At 38.4% G+C, this 21,311-nt stretch overlaps 1 protein-coding gene and 1 long non-coding RNA gene across 3 annotated transcripts in view; one reads left to right on the top strand and one right to left on the bottom strand.

Annotated features, from left to right (window-relative positions):
- The window catches only part of MROH2B (maestro heat like repeat family member 2B), a 73,498-nt gene extending 67,278 nt beyond the window's left edge, over positions 1-6,220 (bottom strand). The window contains exons 1-6 of one of the 2 annotated variants that reach the window (XM_047823272.1): positions 6,004-6,220; positions 5,709-5,771; positions 4,032-4,093; positions 2,500-2,610; positions 816-975; positions 2-100 (exon numbers count right to left, since the gene is read on the bottom strand). In XM_047823272.1, the coding sequence (XP_047679228.1) occupies positions 2-100; positions 816-975; positions 2,500-2,610; positions 4,032-4,093; positions 5,709-5,736 (460 nt within the window). In that variant the 5' untranslated portion in view covers positions 5,737-5,771; positions 6,004-6,220. The remainder of the gene's footprint in view (position 1; positions 101-815; positions 976-2,499; positions 2,611-4,031; positions 4,094-5,708; positions 5,772-6,003) is intronic. The other variant, XM_047823279.1, reaches the window with a different exon arrangement.
- Positions 6,221-6,336: 116 nt separating this feature from the next.
- On the top strand, positions 6,337-19,541 carry LOC125173444 (uncharacterized). The gene is made up of 4 exons (XR_007155024.1): positions 6,337-6,579; positions 7,643-7,841; positions 12,511-12,589; positions 19,435-19,541. It is a non-coding gene; the product is annotated as an uncharacterized LOC125173444 (long non-coding RNA).
- The last annotated feature ends 1,770 nt before the right edge of the window (positions 19,542-21,311 follow it).

Here is a 21,311-nt window from a genome sequence, read left to right as displayed (position 1 = left end):
CCAATACAGAAAACTCCCTTCATCCTTTCCTCTTCGGCCAGCCTGAGCATGGTTTGCATGGTGAGCAGGGTCATCATCATGAAGGGAATACTCTGGGACACTGCCAAGAGGGGCACAAGAGGAGAAAAGCATTAACCCCTCACACTGGGATGTTCTGTGACTCTTCATGTCAGCATTTCAAGGCTGCATGGGGGGCACAGATGAGGTGCAGCGGGAAGATATCCGCCTCTATCCCTCTCTTGCCATAATGCCTGTCTGTAGTTAGAGAATCAAGGAGTGGTCGGTTTAAAATAAGGTGCTAGCTATAAAGTCACCTGTACCTGTTTTTTGGTAGCAGTTGCTTATTTGGATAATTATTTTATTAATTTCCATCTCTCCCACCACAAATTTCCTGCATCCCCAGGGTCTAGCACAGGTAATAGGCTCTCAATAAATAAGTAAACAAGCAAACAAATAAATATCTGTCAAGTAAAATGGTGTAGAAAAAAAATCATAACAAACCCTTAGTTCATGTAAATGTCCAGTGGTTTGTGGAACATGCCTCGCAGAAAAAGGGCTTTTGCAAAAACAAAGACAGATGAAAGGGATGGTGAGGGTGGGAGGGAGTCCAGCCAATTCCAGGGCAGCATGGACTCATGGTGAGTCAGCAGACTCATCTATGCTCAGAAACAGCTGCCTAAATCCTGCTATTGATATTCTTTAGCACAGCAGAAGGGAGGTATGTTCTCCTTTCTGTTGTTTGCACCCATTTGGTTTTAGACAATTAGTCAGGGTAGTTGTTTCCCAGGAAAATGTGGCGGTTATTTCCTCCATACCGTAGCTTGTTGCCAGTTCAGCCAAAGCAAGCACAATGAATTCATTTGGTAGTTCCAGTATCCTGAAGTTACTTTGGACTTCATACATCACAGAATTGAAATCATGTGCAGCAAGAGACACCAAAACCTCACCTGCCAGCATTCTGGTTTCTCTGAGGATCTGAGCAAGAAAAGGAAAATAACAATAACAACTAGAGAAAGAGCAGAGTGAGTTTGCAGAGAGGTAACACTCTAGCTAATATTATGAGTTCCCCTGGCTTTGGGATAGAGAGAACAGGCTGTTACTCCCCCAGCGGGGGCAGTGTGTGTGGGGGGGGAAGCCTCTAGAGGAGGGGTCAGTAGCTGCCAAAATGGAGGTTATTTTTTTTTTAAGAGAGGAGCACGAGCACGGAAAAGGGGCAAAAGGAAAGAGAGAGAGTATCTTAAGCAGGCTCCATGCTCAGCGTGGAGACCAGTGAAGGGCTTGATCCCATATGTCCCTGGGATCATGACCTGAGCCCAAATCAAGAGTCAGAAGCTCAACCAACTGAGCCACCCAGGCACCTCCAGATGTAATGTTAATGAATGTTTAAAACCATGTTTTAATAAGGTTCTTATAAATATGAGGTCAATATATGTTTTCTTGCTAATTAGCCAGGCACTATGAACCTAGGATTTATGTTTCGTGTTTAAGTGATGAATCACTACGGTTGAAAGACTGAAGGGAATGGTGGAAGGGAAATGGGGCCAGGAGTCTAGAGTTTGGGGTTTTAGTATTGTCCTGATCCAGTTATCATTGATACTGGAGATATTTGGAGGGACTTCTGCTTTTGGTAATGCTCAACTAGGTAAATTTGATGAACTCTCCTGCTGAGGAAAATAAAAAGAGCCGGACAAGATATTAAAAAATATACTCATAAAAACATCACAACAAAGGGTAGAATGAATTACTAAATGAAGATCTGGAAAAGATTGGCAATCCGGAGAGATAAGTTCTATAGTTGGGATTGCTTTGCAGTATTTTGGGAAGAATAAACAGAATTTAGTACTAACAAACGGGAAGACCTTGGTCATCCCACTTCTCATCTTTTGGTCTAAGACCCCAAAAGCCTGCATTTAAATGAAAGGTTCAATTGGCCCTCCATGAACTGTAGCCCAACTTGGAGTCACAGATGTGCCCTGCCTCCCCCACCCCCAGCTCCATAATCTCAAGTCCTGAAATTAATCATGGATTGTTAGTACCCTTCACAGATAACAAGTAAAAATCCTTTCTGGAAGAAAATAACATCTTAGAATTCAAATTATTTCTAGAAATAATTTTTCAGATATAATGCCTAGCGTATGTAGATAAGTAGACACATGAAGAAATCATAATTCATATGGGAAGAAAAAGGAAACTAGGTTCTAGTTACTTGTTCTGTCAATAGCTGTGTTACTTTGAAAAAAAATAAAATGTCTCTAAGCATCAACATGTACATCAACATGTAAATATGATCTCTGAAGTCTTTTTTAGCTTTGCCTCAGTTTCCTTATCGGTGAAGGGATAAATAATAGGTATTGTAATAACATATGAACAAATGAAAGTGATTTGAGGTTCAGACAACAACGTACAAGAAGCTTATAAATGTCCACGTGGATGCAGCTGGGTCAGTTAAAGGCCTGTTGCTGGCCCTGACATTGATTCATCATCAAGAATAAAACTTACATTGGTGTCCCTCATGTCCTTAGAAGCATAATAAATCAACCGTTGGACAATTGCATCATCCAGGATGTCGGTATTCTGAATGACGGAAGTGAGATGACTATAAATGTCTTCCTGTGGACATACACAGAAATTTGAGTTACAGAACTAAAGGAATCAGATTAAGTCCAAGTGAATAACACCATCAAACTGAGCAATGTATTCCTACTTTACAATGGATTTTATATATCTTAATTGGGGTTTCCTGAACATAATATGCAACTTTAGGAGTGAAGGCTTATATGTAAAGCAAAGTTCTTTCTGAAAACTATCTTAACCTGACAACATTACTTCAAGGACATCTAACTGAAGGTGGAGGCACCCTAGCTAACATATCAAAGTCTTGAAAATCACTGTTGTAGGGCCCTCAGGGGACTGGAAATGCCCATTACCCTAACTACTGCTCTTACCACTAGGGAGTGACTATGGTAATAAGGAGCACACTGTGATTCCCAAGGAGGCTGATAAGCTATGAAGCTAGATCCTACGAGAGATTTCTATGCCCTTAGCTTTAGTTCTGCCTTGTAGAGAGAAAGTCGTGAATTCTTTTGGACAGATCTTAACCTTCGGAAATCATGGGGCTTGGCCAGGCGCTGTGTGAAAGGTCCCTTAGGTGGCTACATGGCCTTTGATAGATGAGAGACTGGTGTTCTGAAATGCCCAACAGCCTCAAGCCTATTGCCTTCGAGGTACTGTGCCCCTGTTGAAGGTGTGGAATAACTCCCTCGAATAAGGGATTCCAATACACATCAGGGTTGAGAACCACTGATAAAGGTATATGTAGGCCCTGTCCTTCACAGGGAGGCTGCATTGAATCATGATTAGGAGGAATTTTTTTTTTTTTTTTTTTTTTTAAGTCAGACAGGCTTGTGTTTGGATGTAGTCCTGCTGTTCTGGTCATGTAACAGCTCTGGGTCTCACTCTTCTTAGTTGTGAAATGGAAACAGCTATACCTACCTCATAAAGGTGTGAGGAGTGAATATAATATAATTCACTATTGTTTGGGAAGCATCTAGTGTGCTGCTTCCCAGACAAGTGTCCTTGGAGGTAGATACTATTTTATAAAAGGTTTTTGAAGCCAAGAAAGCCTTCACATCCCAGAGAAATAAATCTCTAATTGTGAAACAGCATCACAGATGAGTAGGGGAGATCTTTTGGGATTTTCCTAGGAAGTCTCAGCTTATACAGGAGGAGACTCTCATCCACATGGTTGTGAGTCTGACATCCCCCTCTTACCACATCTGCCTGTATAAGGTTATAGAAAGGGACATTCTTTTGCTAGCTTCCATAATTAAATACTCTGATTTCTCAAATACTAATGTCATTGTTTAAACATTATAATGATTTCCATTATAACTGTATTTTCTGAATGATTGAACACCACATAAGAAGCCAGAGAGAAAAGAGGAAGTCAAGGGAAAGAAAGAGGTGTATGAAATGTTGCAATTAGATTAGAGAAAATAAATGCAAAAGAGAATTTTCTCTATTTTCCTTACCTTACTCATATTATCTTCCATGTTCAGCATGCCTAGAGTGAGGTTAATATCTCCAAAAGTATCTAAAATGAACAGAAAAAGAATTAAGTCTCTGCTGAAATGCTCTCCTATTAATTCCAATGCAATAGTTATAGAAATATTTTTTCTGTCGCCCTCTCTCTCTTTCTCATTCCCTCTCTCTCTCCTTTGCCCCCTATCACCCTTCTTCTTTTTTTAATATTTATTCATTTTTCAGGGAGAGAGACAAAGTGGGGGGGGAAGGGTAGAGAGAGAGGGAGACACAGAATCTGAAGCAGGCTTCAGTCTCTGAGTTATCCACACAGAGCCCAACGTGGGGCTGGAACTCACAAACCACAAGATCATGACCTGAGCCGAAGTCGCCACTTAACCAGCTGAGCCACCCAGGTGCCCCCGGGTGCTTCTTCTTGACTGCCAACTCTGCCAACTCTGATGGCAGGAGCTGTGTCTTATTCATATTTCATATACTTGACATTCTTGCTAATAGTGGATACTTAGTATTTTTTTCAAAATCTAAATTAAAGGGGAAGGGGAAGATAAAAGATGCTGTATTGCTAATTATCTCACCTGTCATGTAGGTATCACCCTATACATTCTCTCTATTAAGGCTCAGGTCTCAGATGCCATGAGATTAAACCCTTACACCCTTGAACGTGAGAGGGCAATTGTGTGGTATAACGGTTTACTTTCACTTCCCCCTCAGCACCTCCCCTATGTTGTTTTCCATACTTTGGCCACCTCTGGCCTACCTCTCTTTCCCTTTGTCTAACCTTCTGCCAGGTTCCTTTTCTGGTCCCAAGCTCATGGAAACTTCACTTTTATTTATTTATTTTTTATATTTAAAAGATTTGTAATGTTTATTTATTTTTGAGAGAGAGAGAGAGAGAGGCCAAGTGTGTGAGTGGGGGGGGGGCGGTGCAGAGAGAGAGACTAGGAGACACAGAATCCAAAGCAGGCTCCAGGCTCTGAGCTGTCAGCACAAAGCCCAACATGGCACTCGAATTCACAAACCATGAGGTCATGACCTGTGCTGAAGTTGGACGCTTAACCACCTGAGCCACTCAGGTGCCTGAAACTTCTCTTTTCTGATAATGACCTAAATTATTTTGACTTGCACTTTCAAGGCATATTTATATTTGAATAAATCTCATTGGAAAAGTGAAAAAAAATTGAGTCCAAGGAATTAAGCAATTTCAGGCCACATGGCAAGTTGGCAAGACAGAAACTCTTAGAGGTGAGCCTCCAAATCAAGCCACAGAGCCCGTTAGTACAGTCTGTTTTGGCAAAGCAGATAGGCAACCATCCTTGAAAATTAGGGGAAAATATTTCAAAGGACTCTTCCAGTATTTAAGGTTAAACAAAAGACTATCTTTGTGCTGTAGCCACTTTCTCCTCAGGTAGACTATATATTTTTAAAGGTAAGGCACGATTATCTCTCAGGCTCCTAGTCTATCATTAGCCCTTTACAATCAATGTGGCTTTATTATTTTTGAATAAAAGGAGAGTAAAAGAGAAATAACCTTACTTTGGTGTACCTTTTCATAACATCTTTAAGGTGTATAGATCTTCCTTAATGACCCACACTATCCCCCTCCCCACATATAGATATGATTGTACAGATACAAAACACTTAGCTCCTCAGGATCCCGTGATGCTCACCTGCAGATTCTTCCATGTCCTGAGTCATGTCTTGGCTGTTTTAGGCTCTCTAAGAGACAGCACCTAAGTATTAGAAATAGTATGGCTAAAAAATTGAACAAGAAAGTTGGCAAGTTTCTCACATAAAGTTCACATAAGGTTCTCTAAAGGACATTCCCTCCTCTACTTGATTGGCACAGTGATCTGGAAGCTTCCAGCGATGGGCTCCTATTGAGGATGATGATGCTGTATTCTACCACTATGACATTTTCTTGCTTCTGAGCTCCTGCTGACCAACAAAATGACTGCATCTCATCGAATACTGTCCCTTGGGTGGAGACCAGAGTATCTGAGAAGGAAGAAATTAGAGACTGGGACTCAAACCATTTTTGTAGACCAAAGGAGTTCCTCTCCCTTAACTTGGGTCCATTGATCACAAATTTGGGAATGGTTTTCAGTGGTGACTTTACTGGCCTGGTGTTGGTAAAGCCTTTATGGTGATCTTGTTGATTGTTCTACTTGGTGAAAGTCAGTCACACAAATTGGGCATGCTCAGTGGACCGGAATGCCCACCAGGGGCAGTTGAATGGAATGTCCAACTGACAGCAGCAAAGCAAAGCCTTCTTTGCCTCCCTTCCTGTTCCCCATTTCTCCCTCCACCATTCACATGGTCTAGGTCTTGGCCTCACTCCAGGCTCAGGCTTTTTTTCTTTGATTCCATTTTCTCTTCTTGTTTTCAAATCATTTTTTATCCACATCCCTTGACTATAATGCTTTCAACTTTACCAGTATGGACCTAAATCTGGTCCCAATGCCCCTGACCCTAAATCTATATGACCACAATTTTCAGTGTATGTCCAGGCTGACTGTATGTTAATGCGGCCGGTGTTAGGTAAGGGGGTACTAGCTGTCTATAGGTCTGGATGTGAAAGGGGTCTTGGAAAGGAGCACATGACAATTCTCATCTGCTGCTGCTTTTCAGTTATCTTTCCTTTATTGGTGAAGTTTATTTCAGACTCCTAAGTCAAATTCTTCCAACTAAATCTTTGAATGCCTTATTCTTTTTACAGACAGATTATTTTGCATTGTATTTATTATAAAGAGCCTCAGCAAGCTACTAGTTAAGAACATCTAGAGCTTCCCAAGTCAGCGTCACTATTCCCCAGATTGTGTCCATAAGTGCCTAGTAACAGGAATCATCTGGTGTCCTTACTTAAAGTATCCATTCCCAGGACAATTATAATGAGGGGCAGAAATCTGTATTTTTAATGAACACCCCTAGTGATTCTTGAGCTCACTATAGTCTGAGAAGCACTGCCTAAGATCATTGCCCAATCACTCACTAGGGGATAATTGAAAATTTAGCAGTTATTTGAAGGGTGTTTGTTGTGAATGGGCGAGAAGACTACTGCTCATCCCCAGTGCCGTGATTTGCTCAACCTTGAAGAATAGGCTGAGAATTGGTAGGTCAGAGAGGTACTGAAGTAGCCTGAAACTCCTAACATCTTGTAGGGAAATAAAGATGTTGCAAATTATGTGCTCTTAGAATCTTAAAGAACAACGTACAATAGAATCAATAATAAGAAAGTGAGCTATTTAGGTAATTGTTATAATCAATTTCTTACTCATTTTGTGAATGGTGGCAAATAATTTTTCTGAATGTCTGTATATCAAGATTTCCTTGATTTCATAGAGATTAGGGAGGTTAGGAGATGATTGATTTATATTGACTTTGTAATTTACTCATCAGGGCAATCAAAACACATCTTTTTGCTAACTATTCTTTCAGATATAGCAAATTTACCCATTGATCTCTCTTTTCATATAGTAACATTGCAGATAGATTTTTAAAAAGTCAAACTTCAAAACAACAAATTTACTGTCATTTTTGTTCCATTTTTCTGGGCCATCTTGTTTCATTTCCCCATTATTTCCTGTTTTTCTTTTTACACCAGGTTAACACAGTATGGGTTTGATTTCTCTGAAGCCCTGGAAGCATGCTAAACACTAACTCTCAAAGCTAATAGGATGGCATGTGCTGACAAATGAAGTATTGTTTCTGAATATATGTTTGCAAGGAAGTTTAAATTCAGCTTGCTAAAGAACTGAATTTAAGAAGAAGTTTAAGAAGAAAGAACTGAGGAGTCTCCCTGGGTATGTGATAACCATTCCCTTTCAGTTTAACTTGACAAGTGAGACTACCCAATCCCAGAACTACTATGCCCAAATGAGGTATTATCAGCAGGAATATTAATAAGGCAGTAAAGGTGAAATATAAAACTATGGGAGGATATCTATCAATCAATCTATCCAATATCAAAATTTATAGAAATTTACATTTTTGTGGTTTTAATGGTTTTATTTTGGAATACAATTCATTTGAATGTTGACGTGAATCCTTTTATTCTTTAAATGAAGAATTAGATTTTATAAAATATATTTAAAATGGAATTAGGCTCTGCTTTTTTTTTTTTTTTTTGCAGTCAGTTTTAAAACATAAGCCCAATTGCTTACACTCTGGTGTATAGAAAGGTAAGAAATATTAGATGGTAATTTTATACAGGGCTAAATGTTGCCCTGCTTTTTTAGCAGTCTCTCATTTGCTTCTTTCTTTTCCTTCCTCTTCTTCCTCCTTCCTTTCCATTCTCTCATGTCATTTTCTCTCCACCCCCCTTTTCTGGTCTCTCTTACTCTGCTTTTTCTACTTGTTGTAAACAGTAATAATAAAAGGATAATTTTCAGCATAATTCAGTTGAGTTCCATTTGAAACACATTTACTGACTACTTCTTAGGCAAGAAACCCTATGATAGAGCTGCTCGGACAGACCATGATGAAAGAGGCCATGTTAACCTCAAGGAATTCATGGTCCATGGGGAGAAGCCAGTCTGCTGATACAACTAACTGAAACAATGAGGCAGAGTAGAGATTGTTATGACTGAGGAGTAAACAAAGAACAAGAATGAGTTGTGAATTCTTTGCACAGAGGACAGGGGTAACATTTGAGGTGGTCTTTGAAAGTAGAGATGAGTCCTCTAAAGGCAGAGAAATCTTTTTCTCTTTATCCTTCTCTAAGTAGAAGACAGCAGATCCTCTAACTTCTTCAGCATGAATAGTGAACATAATAGCATTTTCTTGCTTTTTCTATTTTTTTTAAACCGAGATTTAGGCTGTTATTGTTTTCAGAACAAATATACAATGTTTGTGTATGTCTTTATCACAAAATATATATTCAAAGTTCATTCTTTCTTTCTTCCCTTTTTCTGTCTTTCTCTTTTTTTTTTTTCCCCCCAGAGAAGGGTTCATGTATGAAGTAAAAGGGAAAAGAAGAAACAGCATTAGACTTGGACTAGACTTGGAGTTCACAAACTTCATGTGTGTCTTAGTTTTGATTCAAACTACCTGGTTGTATTACTATGAAAAAAATCAGCCTCTCTAGACTGAGTTTGAGTTCCCAACTGCAAAAAAATGAAAGGATCAGATTAGTTGACCTAAGGATCATTTTGTGCATGAAGCAACTTTGTTTTCACTTTCTTGGTAATACCAAAACAATGTACAATGTTTTTAATTACTAAACAACAAATTTACAAGTGACTTTTGTTTTAACTGGGGCCTTCTGTGGATTGGGAATTTCTTACATTCTGCACCACATAAACCCAGCATGGAGACTTCTTTCTACCTTGAATTTATAGCAGCAGCTAGTGATGTAGGGAGGAGGTCAGAGAAGTTTCCAGGGACTGAATGCAAGCCAGCCATCACTGGGGACAGCATGGTAAGACATGTGACTATACCTCACAGCCTAATATAATGACTGAGCTTAACTTAATGCTTCTTTTTTTTTTTTAATTTTTTTTCAACGTTTTTACTTATTTTTGGGACAGAGAGAGACAGAGCATGAACGGGGGAGGGGCAGAGAGAGAGGGAGACACAGAATCGGAAACGGGCTCCAGGCTCCGAGCCATCAGCCCAGAGCCTGACGCGGGGCTCGAACTCACGGACCGCGAGATCGTGACCTGGCTGAAGTCCGACGCTTAACCGACTGCGCCACCCAGGCGCCCCAATTTAATGCTTCTTGATTAATAATCCTTAAGAGATATTAGCCATGAATTGCTAATCTGAAGCATGTTTAAACAGCAGCTGCTTTTCTGTGTTTTACTAAGCATGATGCATTTTTAAACTGAAAATATGGTTTTATAGTCATCCTTTCAGGAATTCAGAAGGAGTTAAGAATTGAAGATAGGGAAGGAAACTGTCAAATGGATTTATAAAATGGTTTCATTCTCAAGTGATACATAACTGAAGGTCTTGCAGGCGAGTAATTGTCTAGCAAATTGTTTCCCAAATACCTCTCATAGTAGGCATTTCTAGCTTTGTTACCAACAGGTGCCAGGAGAGGAACATAGACTGATTTCATAAACTGAGTAGTGAGAGAATCAATGGGGGCCCTTTACCTCTGGAAGACCTTGCTTAGCAGCCTGGCATCTGAGGGAATTTGCTTTCTGTGACCTAGAGTTCATTCAGCCTTTCCCAGAGCTTTTAGAAGGTCTAGGTTTTAACTGTCAGTTACCTCTTGTATGCTCAGGTCATGTTATGAGAACATCTTTTTGAATGAAGAATTCAGTTTTAATGGCTGCTAGATAATTGAAAGTAGGATACTTTCATTCTCTCAGCTTTTCATAATAAGTTACTTGGGCCACATAACTGCCTAAGTAACAACTTTTAGAAGAAACAGCCATTGGTATTATATTTTAAGGATTAAAAGACAATTTTATTACCTCCAGCTGAATGTCTCACATTTAGAAAGAAAAATCTTTTACTTTTTTTTTTAAAGAAAGAAACACATCTCTGTTTTGATTACTTTTATAAGATTAACAATGTATTTCTAACTCATAATTTTGGTGATTTCAACGGATTCTAGATGTGCCTTAAAAATGTGAATATTTTCGTGTTACACTTAGAGATTTTCAGAATCCCCCATGTTCAATGAGGTTTTTTGTTTGTTTACTAATTCTTTTATTTAACAATAAAAGTTTTGTTTTTCCTTTAAAGTAGTGCTATCAACATGAAAAGATGATCAACATCACTCCTCATCAGAGAAATACAAATCAAAACCACACTCAGATACCACCTCACACCAGTCAGAGTGGCTAAAATGAACAAGTCAAGAGACTATAGATGCTGGCGAGGATGTGGAGTGGAGAAACGGGAACCCTCTTGCACTGTTGGTGGGAATGCAAACTGGTGCAGCCACTCTGGAAAACAGTGTGGAGGTTCCTCAGAAAATTAAAAATAGACCTACCCTATGACCCAGCAATAGCACTGCTAGGAATTTGCCCAAGGGATACAGGAGTGTTGATGCATAGGGGCACTTGTACCCCAATGTTTATAGCAGCACTTTCAACAACAGCCAAGTTATGGAAAGAGCCTAAATATCCATCAACTGACGAATGGATAGAGAAGATGTGGTTTATGTATACAATGGAATACTAATTGGCAATGAGAAAGAATGAAATCTGGCCATTTGTAGCAACATGGATGGAACTGGAAGGTATTATGTTAAGTGAAATAAGTCAGTCAGAGAAGGACAGATACCATATGTTTTTACTCATATGTGGATCCTGAGAAACTTAACAGAAGACCATGGGGGAAGGAATGGGGGTGGAAAAGTTATAGAGAGGGAGGGAGGCAAACCATAAGAGACTCTTAAATACTGAGAACAAACTGAGGGTTGATGGGGGGTGGAGGAGAGGGGAAAGTGGGTGATGGGCATTTAGGAGGGCACCTGTTGGGATGAGCACTGGGTGTTGTATGGAAACAAATTTGACAATAAATTTCATATTAAAAAAAAAGTACATAGGCCAGTGGTCCTAGCCTTTTCTATATGCAATTTTTATCCAACCTATTTTCATATTGAAAATCAAATCAATCAACACAAATCAACTTTTATAAACTGGTTAACTATCGTACATTATTAAAAATTAATATTCAAAATTAAAAAAAATAAAGTAGTGCTATCAGAACTGTTCCTCCTGACCCTGACCCTCATAGCTGCATTGGAATTGGGTTTCTTTTCTTTTCTCTTTTTTTCTCCAAGATTTGATTTAAATTCAAGTTAGTTAACATATAATATAGTATTGGTTTCAGGAGTAGAATTTAGCGATTCATCAATTACATATAATACCCAGTGCTCATCCCAACAAGTGCTCTCCTTAATGCCCATCCCTAATGCCCATCCCCTCACCAACCTCCCCTCCAGCAGCCCTAAGTTTGTTCTATTTGTCTCTTTTGGTTTGCCTCCCTGTATGTTTTTATCTTATTTTTCTTTCCCTTCCCCTATGTTCATCTGTTCTGTTTCTTAAATTCCACATATGAGTGAAATCATATGATATTTGTCTTTCTCTGACTTATTTCACTTAGCATAATACACTCTAGTTCCATCCACATTATTGCAAATGGCAAGATTTCATTCTTTTTGAGTGCTGAGTAATATTCCATTACACACACACACACACACACACACACACACACACCCACACACCCCACATCTTCTTTAACCTTTCATTAGTTGGTGGACGTTCAATAAGTTTTAAAAAACTTACTAAATGAAACTATTCAAAAACATTTTAGCCAAGAAGTGGTGGTAAAAAATTAGGTAAGTTTCAAATAATACAATTTCTGGTTACCAGTAGCACTCAGATATGAACTGGGATTTTTGTTGGAAAGGAGGCAAATCATAAGATCATAAACTGGATCAAGGATTGAAAAACAAAACTTGACCTTCCTGGCTGGTCCTAGTGTTATATAATTCTCCATCTGCTTCCATAGTGCACAGAGAAGAATATGGAAGTCCAAGAAGATGAATCCAGAGCCCATGTCAGCATTTTGTAATTACTAAACCAGAAAAGTAGGTATAAATATTGGAGATGTTTAGCAATGAAGTTGCAACCTCTAAGTTTCTATCTTCTGTACAATGGTTAGTTGAAAAAGGAAATGCAAGGGGAAGATGTTGCACTGAGTTTTCATTAAGTTATTACTATCTGTTATTTTGTTTTGGGTTGTTCTCGCTTTTGTTGTTTTTATGACCTAACTAAAAAATAGACTAACCAGACCAAATCATTCCAGCAGCATTAAGTTTATTGTGGTCTTAAGAGCATGGTTTCTGATTTTAAGAGAAAGTGTTCTTCCTGAACTCTATGAAATAATCATGCTGATGATATAATCAATCTAATTATTAATTACTCAGTTGTTAATTACCTACATGTTAATTACCTCTTAAGCATTTTTCTGTTCTGTATTATATCTCATAAAATAGTATTCCTTATATCTTCACTGTGCCTTGGTGGTATATTATTTTACAAAAGCAAATAAACTTTTCTTTGTGGTTTACCATCTAAAGCATGTAACTTCTAAATCTGTTTCTATTCATTGATTCTTTTTATTCCTCTTATTGGTTATATTTTCCTGCTTCTTTGAATATTTTTCATTGGATGTGAGACATTGTAAATTATTTTTTGTTGGGTGTCGAATATTTTTAAGCTTTATTCTGTGACACAGCTAAGTTACAGGGGAACAGTTTGACCCTTTCCACGGTTTCTTTTATGTCTTGTAAGGTATAAGGACCAGACAACCTTAATGAAGGGCAAATTTGGCCCTACCACTCAGGTGATATTCTTCTGTTGTCTTGTGAGTTATGAAGCTTCACACTCTGGCTGGCTGAAAATATAAGCTATTCCTAGGCCTGTGTGAGCTTTGGGGTCATTACTTCTGTTCCTTTTGCATGGTTTGTTCCCCAGTATTAGTTCTCCCCACGTGTAACCCTTATTCACTACTCGGCTGCAGAGCAGAGGTGAACGCTCTGCAGCTCTCTGGAGCTTTCTCCATTGCAGCTCCTTCCTTCCCAGTGCCATACTCACTCTATCCACTTTGCCCTGCCTGGACTCTTAGCTCCATATCTTCCATCAGATAGACCTCCAGGCTCTCCCTGGTTTCCTCTACCTTGTTTTGGAGCTTAGAAACTTTTTCCAGAAGTAACGTTGGACAATCACTGGGACTAACCCAGATTTTCCTCCTCTCTCAGAGATCAATGTCCTGCACTAACAGGTGCTCAGGTCTGAAAACTGTTTCTTATGTCTGTTCTTTTACTTGTTTTAGGTGGAAAGGTAAATCCAGTCCCTGTCACTTCATCATCTTTGCCAGAAGCAGAAGTCTGCCCACATTCTTACATATATTTGTGTCGTTTCTGTATTGTGAACAGCTGCCACCTGTTTTGCTCCTAGGAACACTAGTGTGTAAATTAGGAATATGTTTCCTTTCAAAACAAACAAACAAACAAACAAACAAACAAACAAAACAGAAACCTGGAAAACACTCTTGACAGTGGCTTAAATATACAATGTTTTGTTGTTCTTATATAAAAATCCATCTGAAGAAAGGAAGCCAGAGATAAAACAGCGGTTTAGCAGTGTTGTTCTGGATCGAGGCTCTTTCTTTTACTGCTTTACTATCTTTAGCATGTGTTTTTGACCTCTTAGTTGCAAGATGGCCTTGCCATACTTCTGCACCTCATGTTGGCATTCCAGAAATGAAGAAGGTAGAAAAGTACAAACCTTTCTCCATTTAAGACTTTATATTTTAAATTTGGGAAGAGAAGACATTCACAGTGAATTCCATTCACATTTTCTTGGTAACAATTTGGTCACATGGCCATTTTTCACTGCAACAGAGCCTGGGAAATCATGTATTTTAGCTTCTATGCCTCTCAATAGAGGAACACAGGGAAGAAAGGAGTTATGAGGATCTTTTAGATAGACAGTCCAGAGTGTCTGCCAGAACAAAAATCCTATTATGTTCCAAACATTTAAGGGTACACGGTAAACCTAAATATGACTAGAGGTCTGTGAGGGAGCCAGATATAGGCATTTATTTCCTTTGTTAGATAACATTTTCCATCTGTGTTTGTCAGTTGGTTTTATGTAAATCATGAATAGCGTATAAAAATAGAGTCAAAATGGTAAAATTAGGGTATAAAAGATAAGTTCAAATGGAGATGATACCTCATATCATTGTCCTAATCTATGAGGTTTACTCCATTATTATTTGTTCATTATTTAATTTATTTTAGAAGTTCTCAAAATCATTAATTTCAACCTTCAGTTATTTATGCTTTTGTGCCTCTTGAGCACACACAAAGGCAGAGATAAACCTGTGCGTACATGCGTGCACATGTGCATGCACACACTCATGAATTTTAATGCTGTTAAGATGATGAAACTTATGGTAATACATTTTCTTTCTTTAAAAAATTCCAGTGTAATGATATACAAGAAGAACTGCAATTAGACTAGATAATTAAACAGATGTTTTGGCATGAACCCAAGATCTCAAGGGATAGACTCTGAGCATGATTAACAATCTTTAATGTGTTCTTTAAAGGGCTGGGCGTGGTTAGTTTCAAGGCTTTTGTTTTTCTGTTTGAGAGTTGAATTGCTTGAGAAAATACAGGAGTTAGAAAATGTAGGAAAACAGGAAAAATTGGCTGGTGGTGGTTGAAGAAGGACTTTGCAGAGAGAAAATAAAAGTCTAAATAAGATTTGTTTTTATTTAAAAAAATATGGAAAATATCAGATATTTGTAAAAATAGAGATGATTGTATAATTAATACTCCTATGTGTTTTCATCACCTGATTAAATAATTATCAAGTCAGAATTACCTCTTTCTTCTATATCCTCTTCTGTTTCCCCATTTGTAGATTGTTTAGAAGCAAATCCCAGTGTATGATTTCATTCACAAATATTTTAGAATGTTTTTCTGAAAACTAAGGGTTCAAGAGTCTTTGAAGAAAAGTTAGCACAATACCACTATTATACTTAAAAATTAACAATAATTTCCTGATATTGTCAAATATTCAGAGTTCAATTTCCTCTTTTTTTTGAGGAGTTTTGAGTTTTTTTGAGTTCATCTGTTTTAGTATGAACCAATTATGATATATCCATTGCAATTAGTTGATATGCTTCTTAAGTTTCTTTTAATCTCTACATTTCAATTGGGATTTCAAATATTTGATCTGTATGAAGAATGATGTAAATCTTTTCCATATCCTAACTGAACAGTCAATAAAATCTGCATAGTTTACTTGTACTATTTAGAAGATATTTGCTTTTGGTGGCATGAAATAAATACTAAATATGGTCTCTTGTTCTGATGTGGGGGTTTGTGTGGGAGGGTGGGGAGCTTCCCCACACCAGCAGGCAGTTCTCAGACACTAGCAGAGTCAAAGAATTCAACTCAGTTCTAACACTGTACCCAAACATAGCATCAGATTTCACAAGTAAGGAGCTCAGTCCTACAAAACCTCACTACCTTCCCCCCAACCCCCAACTTCAGATGTCAGTGGCAAGCCCAGGTTATCACCTGTGCTTCCAACCAATTGGCTACAGATCGGCTATAGACCAGAAGTTTCCACAAACTCCTCAGGTTTCATCAGTTTCCTAGAGTGGCTCACAGAAGTCAGAGAAGCAATTTACTTACTAGATCACTGGTTTCTATAAAAGGACTTGGCTCGGGGGCAGCCAGACGAAGAGATGCATAGGGCAGTGCATGGGAAAATAGCACAGAGCTTCCTTGCCTTCTTCAGGCGCACCATCCTCCCAGCCTCTCCATACGTTCATCAACCCAGAAGCTCTCCGAACCCTGCAAATGTTTCATTACACAGTCATGGTTGCTCACTGGTGATTGAACTCAATCTCTAGCCCCTCTTCCCTCCCTGGAGGTTTTGGAGGTGGGACTGAGAGTTCCAACCCTCTAATCACATGGTTGGCTCTACAGGCAAACTGCCTTCTCAAAAGTCACCTCATTAACATAGCAAAAGTCACCTTTATGACTCTTAACACCTAGGAAATTCTGAGAACTTTGGGAACTATGAACCAAGAACCCTGGATGAAGACCAGATGTATAGGACAAATATATTTTGGTCATCTGAATGGTCGAGCAATCACTATATTGCATATGGTTTTAAGGTTAGCATGAAGCAAAAGCTGCTATTACCTACCATAACTTAACAACATGTGGGCTGTATTAGACTAATTAAATTTACCCCTATTTACAAAATATGGATGTGGGGGAAAACAATGGTATTAAGGAAAAGGAAATAAGCTTAAAAACAACAATACCGTACAATATCAGCTATGAGCAGTTGCCTTATAAAGGCAAACTTACACACTGTAAGAAAAAATATTATTTATTTATTTATTTATTTATTTATTTATTTATTTATGAGAGAGGGGGAGAGAGTGCAAGTTGGGGAGGGGCAGAGAGAGAGGGAGAGAGAATCCCGTGCAGGGTCCGTACCGCCAGTGCAGAGCCTACTGTGTGGGGTTGATCTCACAAGCCAGGAGATCACGACTTGAGCCAAGATCAAGAGTCAGACACTTAACTGACTGAGCCACCCAGGCGCCCCATGAAAGAATATTTTAAAAAGTGCATGTGTGTATGTCTAATTTACATTATATATTGGCAAAATATCTCATTTACAAGTTATAGTACTTAGACAGATTTGTGGTTCTGAAGTTGGCACTTAAATATTTCCCTTGCCTGTCAGGAAGTGTCACTTTTACGATTTATTAAATGAGTACCATATGCACATTTAGACAGTTTTATTTTAGCGATTGAATTAACAATTTTCACAAGGACCATTTTGTCTCAATTTGTACTGACTGCACTGTTTTAGGTACAGCTTTTTCCACTGCAGGAGGGGTATCAAGCTTATCTATTTTTTAATGCCTTAGAATATCTCTCTTTCCTTCGGTACATGGTGGAGTAAAATGGATGAATGACAGAACCTTAGAATTGGAGGAGATGTTAGATAGTGCTACAGGGTAATATGTTCTCTACTATAGACGCCCCTGCCCTCCTCCTCACCCCACTTCCAGTTCTTAGCAGGTGCCAACTTGGCCTTTGCTGGAAAACTTTCAGTGACAGGGACTCTACCACTTTTACACAGACTATTCTATTTCGACACAGCTCAAATTGTTAAAAAGGCCAGCCTTATGTGCCAATTTCTTTGGTTTTGGGAAGTCTATGTTTGAGTGCAGTTCTGTCTTTTGTAGTAGGAAAATTCTATTCTCACATCCATATGATAGTACTTCAAATATTTGGAAAGATTTCCAGACCCATTCTGTACCTCACAGCTTTTCTCTTTTCTAGAAAAAAGTCTTTAAATGATCTCTTAATAGTTCTTCCAATAATTCGACTTCCAGGTCTCTTGCCATCTTTCTCACATTCCTATGAATACTTTCTAGTGTTTAAAAGCCCTCTATATTGGGGCGCCTGGGTGGCTCAGTCAGTTGAGCATCTGACTCTTGATTTCGGCTCAGATCATGATCTCGCGGTTCGTGGGATCAAGCCCCGTATCGGGCTCTGCGAAGACAGTGGGGAGCCTGTTGGGATTCTCTCTCTCTCTCTCTCTCTCTCAAAACAAATAAACATGAAAAAATAAAATAAAAGCCATCTATATTGTCAATAACTGATCACAGTATTCCATACTAATGCGTGCATTGAACTGTGCTTACTTCAGCCTAAGATTCAGATTTTTTTAAAGATAGCTCTACCATATTGGGTTTCTATGCTCTAATTAACTCACAGATTAATGCACATATCTTTTCACTTGAATTGCTGGCATACCAGATCTTCCCCAACTTATGTTTGAGCAAAGGAGTCTTTAAAGCCAATTGAAAATTGTATCACTCTGCTAAAGTTAGTCTTACTTGCTTTGGCTTATCGTTCTAGTTTATTTGGGTTGCTTTGTATTCTAACTTATTGATTTTACCTCCTAGATTTTAGAAAAAGTTCAAATAAAACATACTTATTTTCAGTGAGGGCAGGGGATTTTTACTTGTTTGTATTTCTCTGCTTCTAGTTTCTAGAATAGTGCTAGGAATATACTAGGTGCTCAATAAATATTTGTTAAATAAATAAATTTTAAAGATATATGTTTTTGACTAGTTCAGAGGCTGTAAATTAGATGGTCTCAGCCATAGAAATATTTAGAATTGGTAACACAGGGCCAGCCAATAGAGAGAGAATATCAGAGGACCAGAGGCATGTTTATTGGCATATTTACTGAGATGAAGGATAAATCTTTTTAAAGAAATGAATAAAATAAGCTTCACTTGCTCAGGAAGGTGAGCAGGGTTCTAGATCTAGGGATTTCACATGGTAGACAACTATAGATCAAGTCATCACTATGATAATATGGGGAGAGAGATCCTTGTCATTAGGTAGGACAAATGAGTGTGTCCTTCCCCAAAAGGAGCACATCAGGAACTCAGGAACTTTACAACTTCAATTAAATGTGCAAAACCCAGCTACTAGAAGGAATGAAGTCAAATAACAGTTAATGCACTGTTATAAGGATCACACAAATCTATAGTGTAATCTGTATGGAGGGGATGGGCCTAGAACTAAAATTTGAGGATTACTTCCCAGGCGCCCAAGATTTGCTCCTGGTTCATCAGATCTGGGTCTAAATGGCTTTGAAGAAGACCTTGAGGGATGGAATGCCAGTGTTATGAACTGAATATTTGTGTCTTCCCGAAATATATTTGTTGAAATCCTAATCCCCAATGTGATGGTATTAGGAAGTGTTGTCTTTGGAAGATAATTAGGTCACAAGGGTGGAGCCCTTATGGATGGGATTAGCGCCCTTATCAAAGAGACTCGGAGAGAGCTCTATCTCCCTATTTCTGTCGCAGGAGGACACAACAAGAAGTTGGCAGTCTGCAACCTGGAGGAAGGTCCTTACCAGAAACTGACTATGCTGGCACCTTGATGTTGGACTTCTCAGCTTCCAGAATTGTGAGAAATAAATTTCTTCTGTCTATAAGCCACCCAGTCTTTTGTACTTTTTTATAACAGTGTGAACTAAGACAATGAATAAAATAATTTTTTTCCCCCAGAGATTGTGACCAAGGAACTGAGCTCTGGGAAGTAGCACTAGAATTCTTACTTAATTCCAAGCTCTCCTATTCTGGATTAGGGAGGTTTTTGATATATATTTTGCTTTGTCAAGATTGGCTTGGGAAAGGGAATTGGTTCAAGCCTAAATATTGAGAGAATTTGGGGACTCAGTTTCTAGAGATGGTACATATCAGGGCAGGAAAGATCAAGCAGGGATTGAAATCTGTAGCTGACCCTAGATTATTCTGTCCTTATTGACACTGAGAAACCAGCTATTTGAACACTGATCCTCCATAAATCTAGAGATTTTTCTTTTTTTCTTTTTCTTTTTTAATTCTAGAGATTTTTCCATGTGTATCTATCACACAATGCTCTCTCTTGACTACACTATTGAGAAGGTTTTTGCTAAGTCCTCAGTTAAAATGAAAACATACCCTTTATGGTACTCTTAATGAGTCTGAGAATCATATCAATCAAGGCTACTCAGAGATCTTCAGAAGGGTGTTCAGATTCCTGGCAATCATATCTTTCTTTTCCAACAGCTTATTAATTATATATTTACTAATCTGTCTGAAACATTTTGGGGGGGTATTAAATTATAGTTCTCAGGTTCCACTTTCCTCCCGTATTTGAAAAATTAGGACTTTTTCTCTCTGCAGTATTTGTTTTGTTTTGCATTTTTCTCACCCTTTCAAAATTCCTAAATATTGATGGTGGGTTCAGGACAAGAGCTGCAGTTTCTCCTAGTCCACTGAAATGGGACACACCACTTTATCCCTTTTGTCTGATAACCTGGAATCTTCCACTAGCAGTTGGATGGATTTCCTGTATCCACTTCCTTCCTTCCAGCATAGCCCTGAAAGTTCTGTATTCTTTCATGGATGCATACCTCATCACCTTCTAACTTTGAATATTTCTATGCAACTTTTAGTGTCTCTTGTGTCTTCTCTTCTTTCTTTTTTTTTTGCTTTGTTACATGAACTATGTACATTAACTAGTTTCTAGGCCCTTTCATTCCCAAATAAGGGAGGAAAAATCCCACCAAAAGGAGAATTTAAATGTTGTTTTCTCTCCTTTATGCTAATTATTCCTTCTGCACCCCTAATAAAAATGTTATATCATAAATTTTCACAGGTAGTACAGGGGAGGAAAATATTTACTGAGCACCTATTATATTCCAGACACTGCATCATATTGCTTTTCATTATTTTAGTATCCAATCCTTCAACAAAGCTGTAAGGTGAGCATTACTACTCTCATTTCACAAATAAGGAAACTGAGGCTCATAGAGGATGCAATGAAAGTGATGCAGAAAGAAAGATAATTAGTTTTTAGAGCCACATTTGGTTTTTATTGTCTAGATTTAAGTCATGTAGTTCAGCAGATGAAATTCATCTATAGTACTTGTCTCCACATTTCCTTTTTGGAACCAGTTTTAATTTCTATCCTCCTGTGTTCTACCCAAGTCCATAAATAGTTCTGTTTCAGTTCAAACTTGAATTTTCTCTAGTCAGTCCAAATGTACTCATGTTGCATTTCATCCTCTAGGATATCCCATCCATTTGGCAAGACCAAAATGGACTAATCTGATACCCTCCTCTCTTTGCCCTTGAGGTTCATTTGTTACCAACACCAGGTAGATCTATGCATTGTCAGAGGGACTTCCGGAGAC

The sequence above is a fragment of the Prionailurus viverrinus genome, chromosome A1, assembly GCF_022837055.1.
Source record: "Prionailurus viverrinus isolate Anna chromosome A1, UM_Priviv_1.0, whole genome shotgun sequence".
Classification (NCBI taxonomy): domain Eukaryota; kingdom Metazoa; phylum Chordata; class Mammalia; order Carnivora; family Felidae; genus Prionailurus; species Prionailurus viverrinus.
This window is presented reverse-complemented; position numbering and strand designations above follow the sequence as displayed.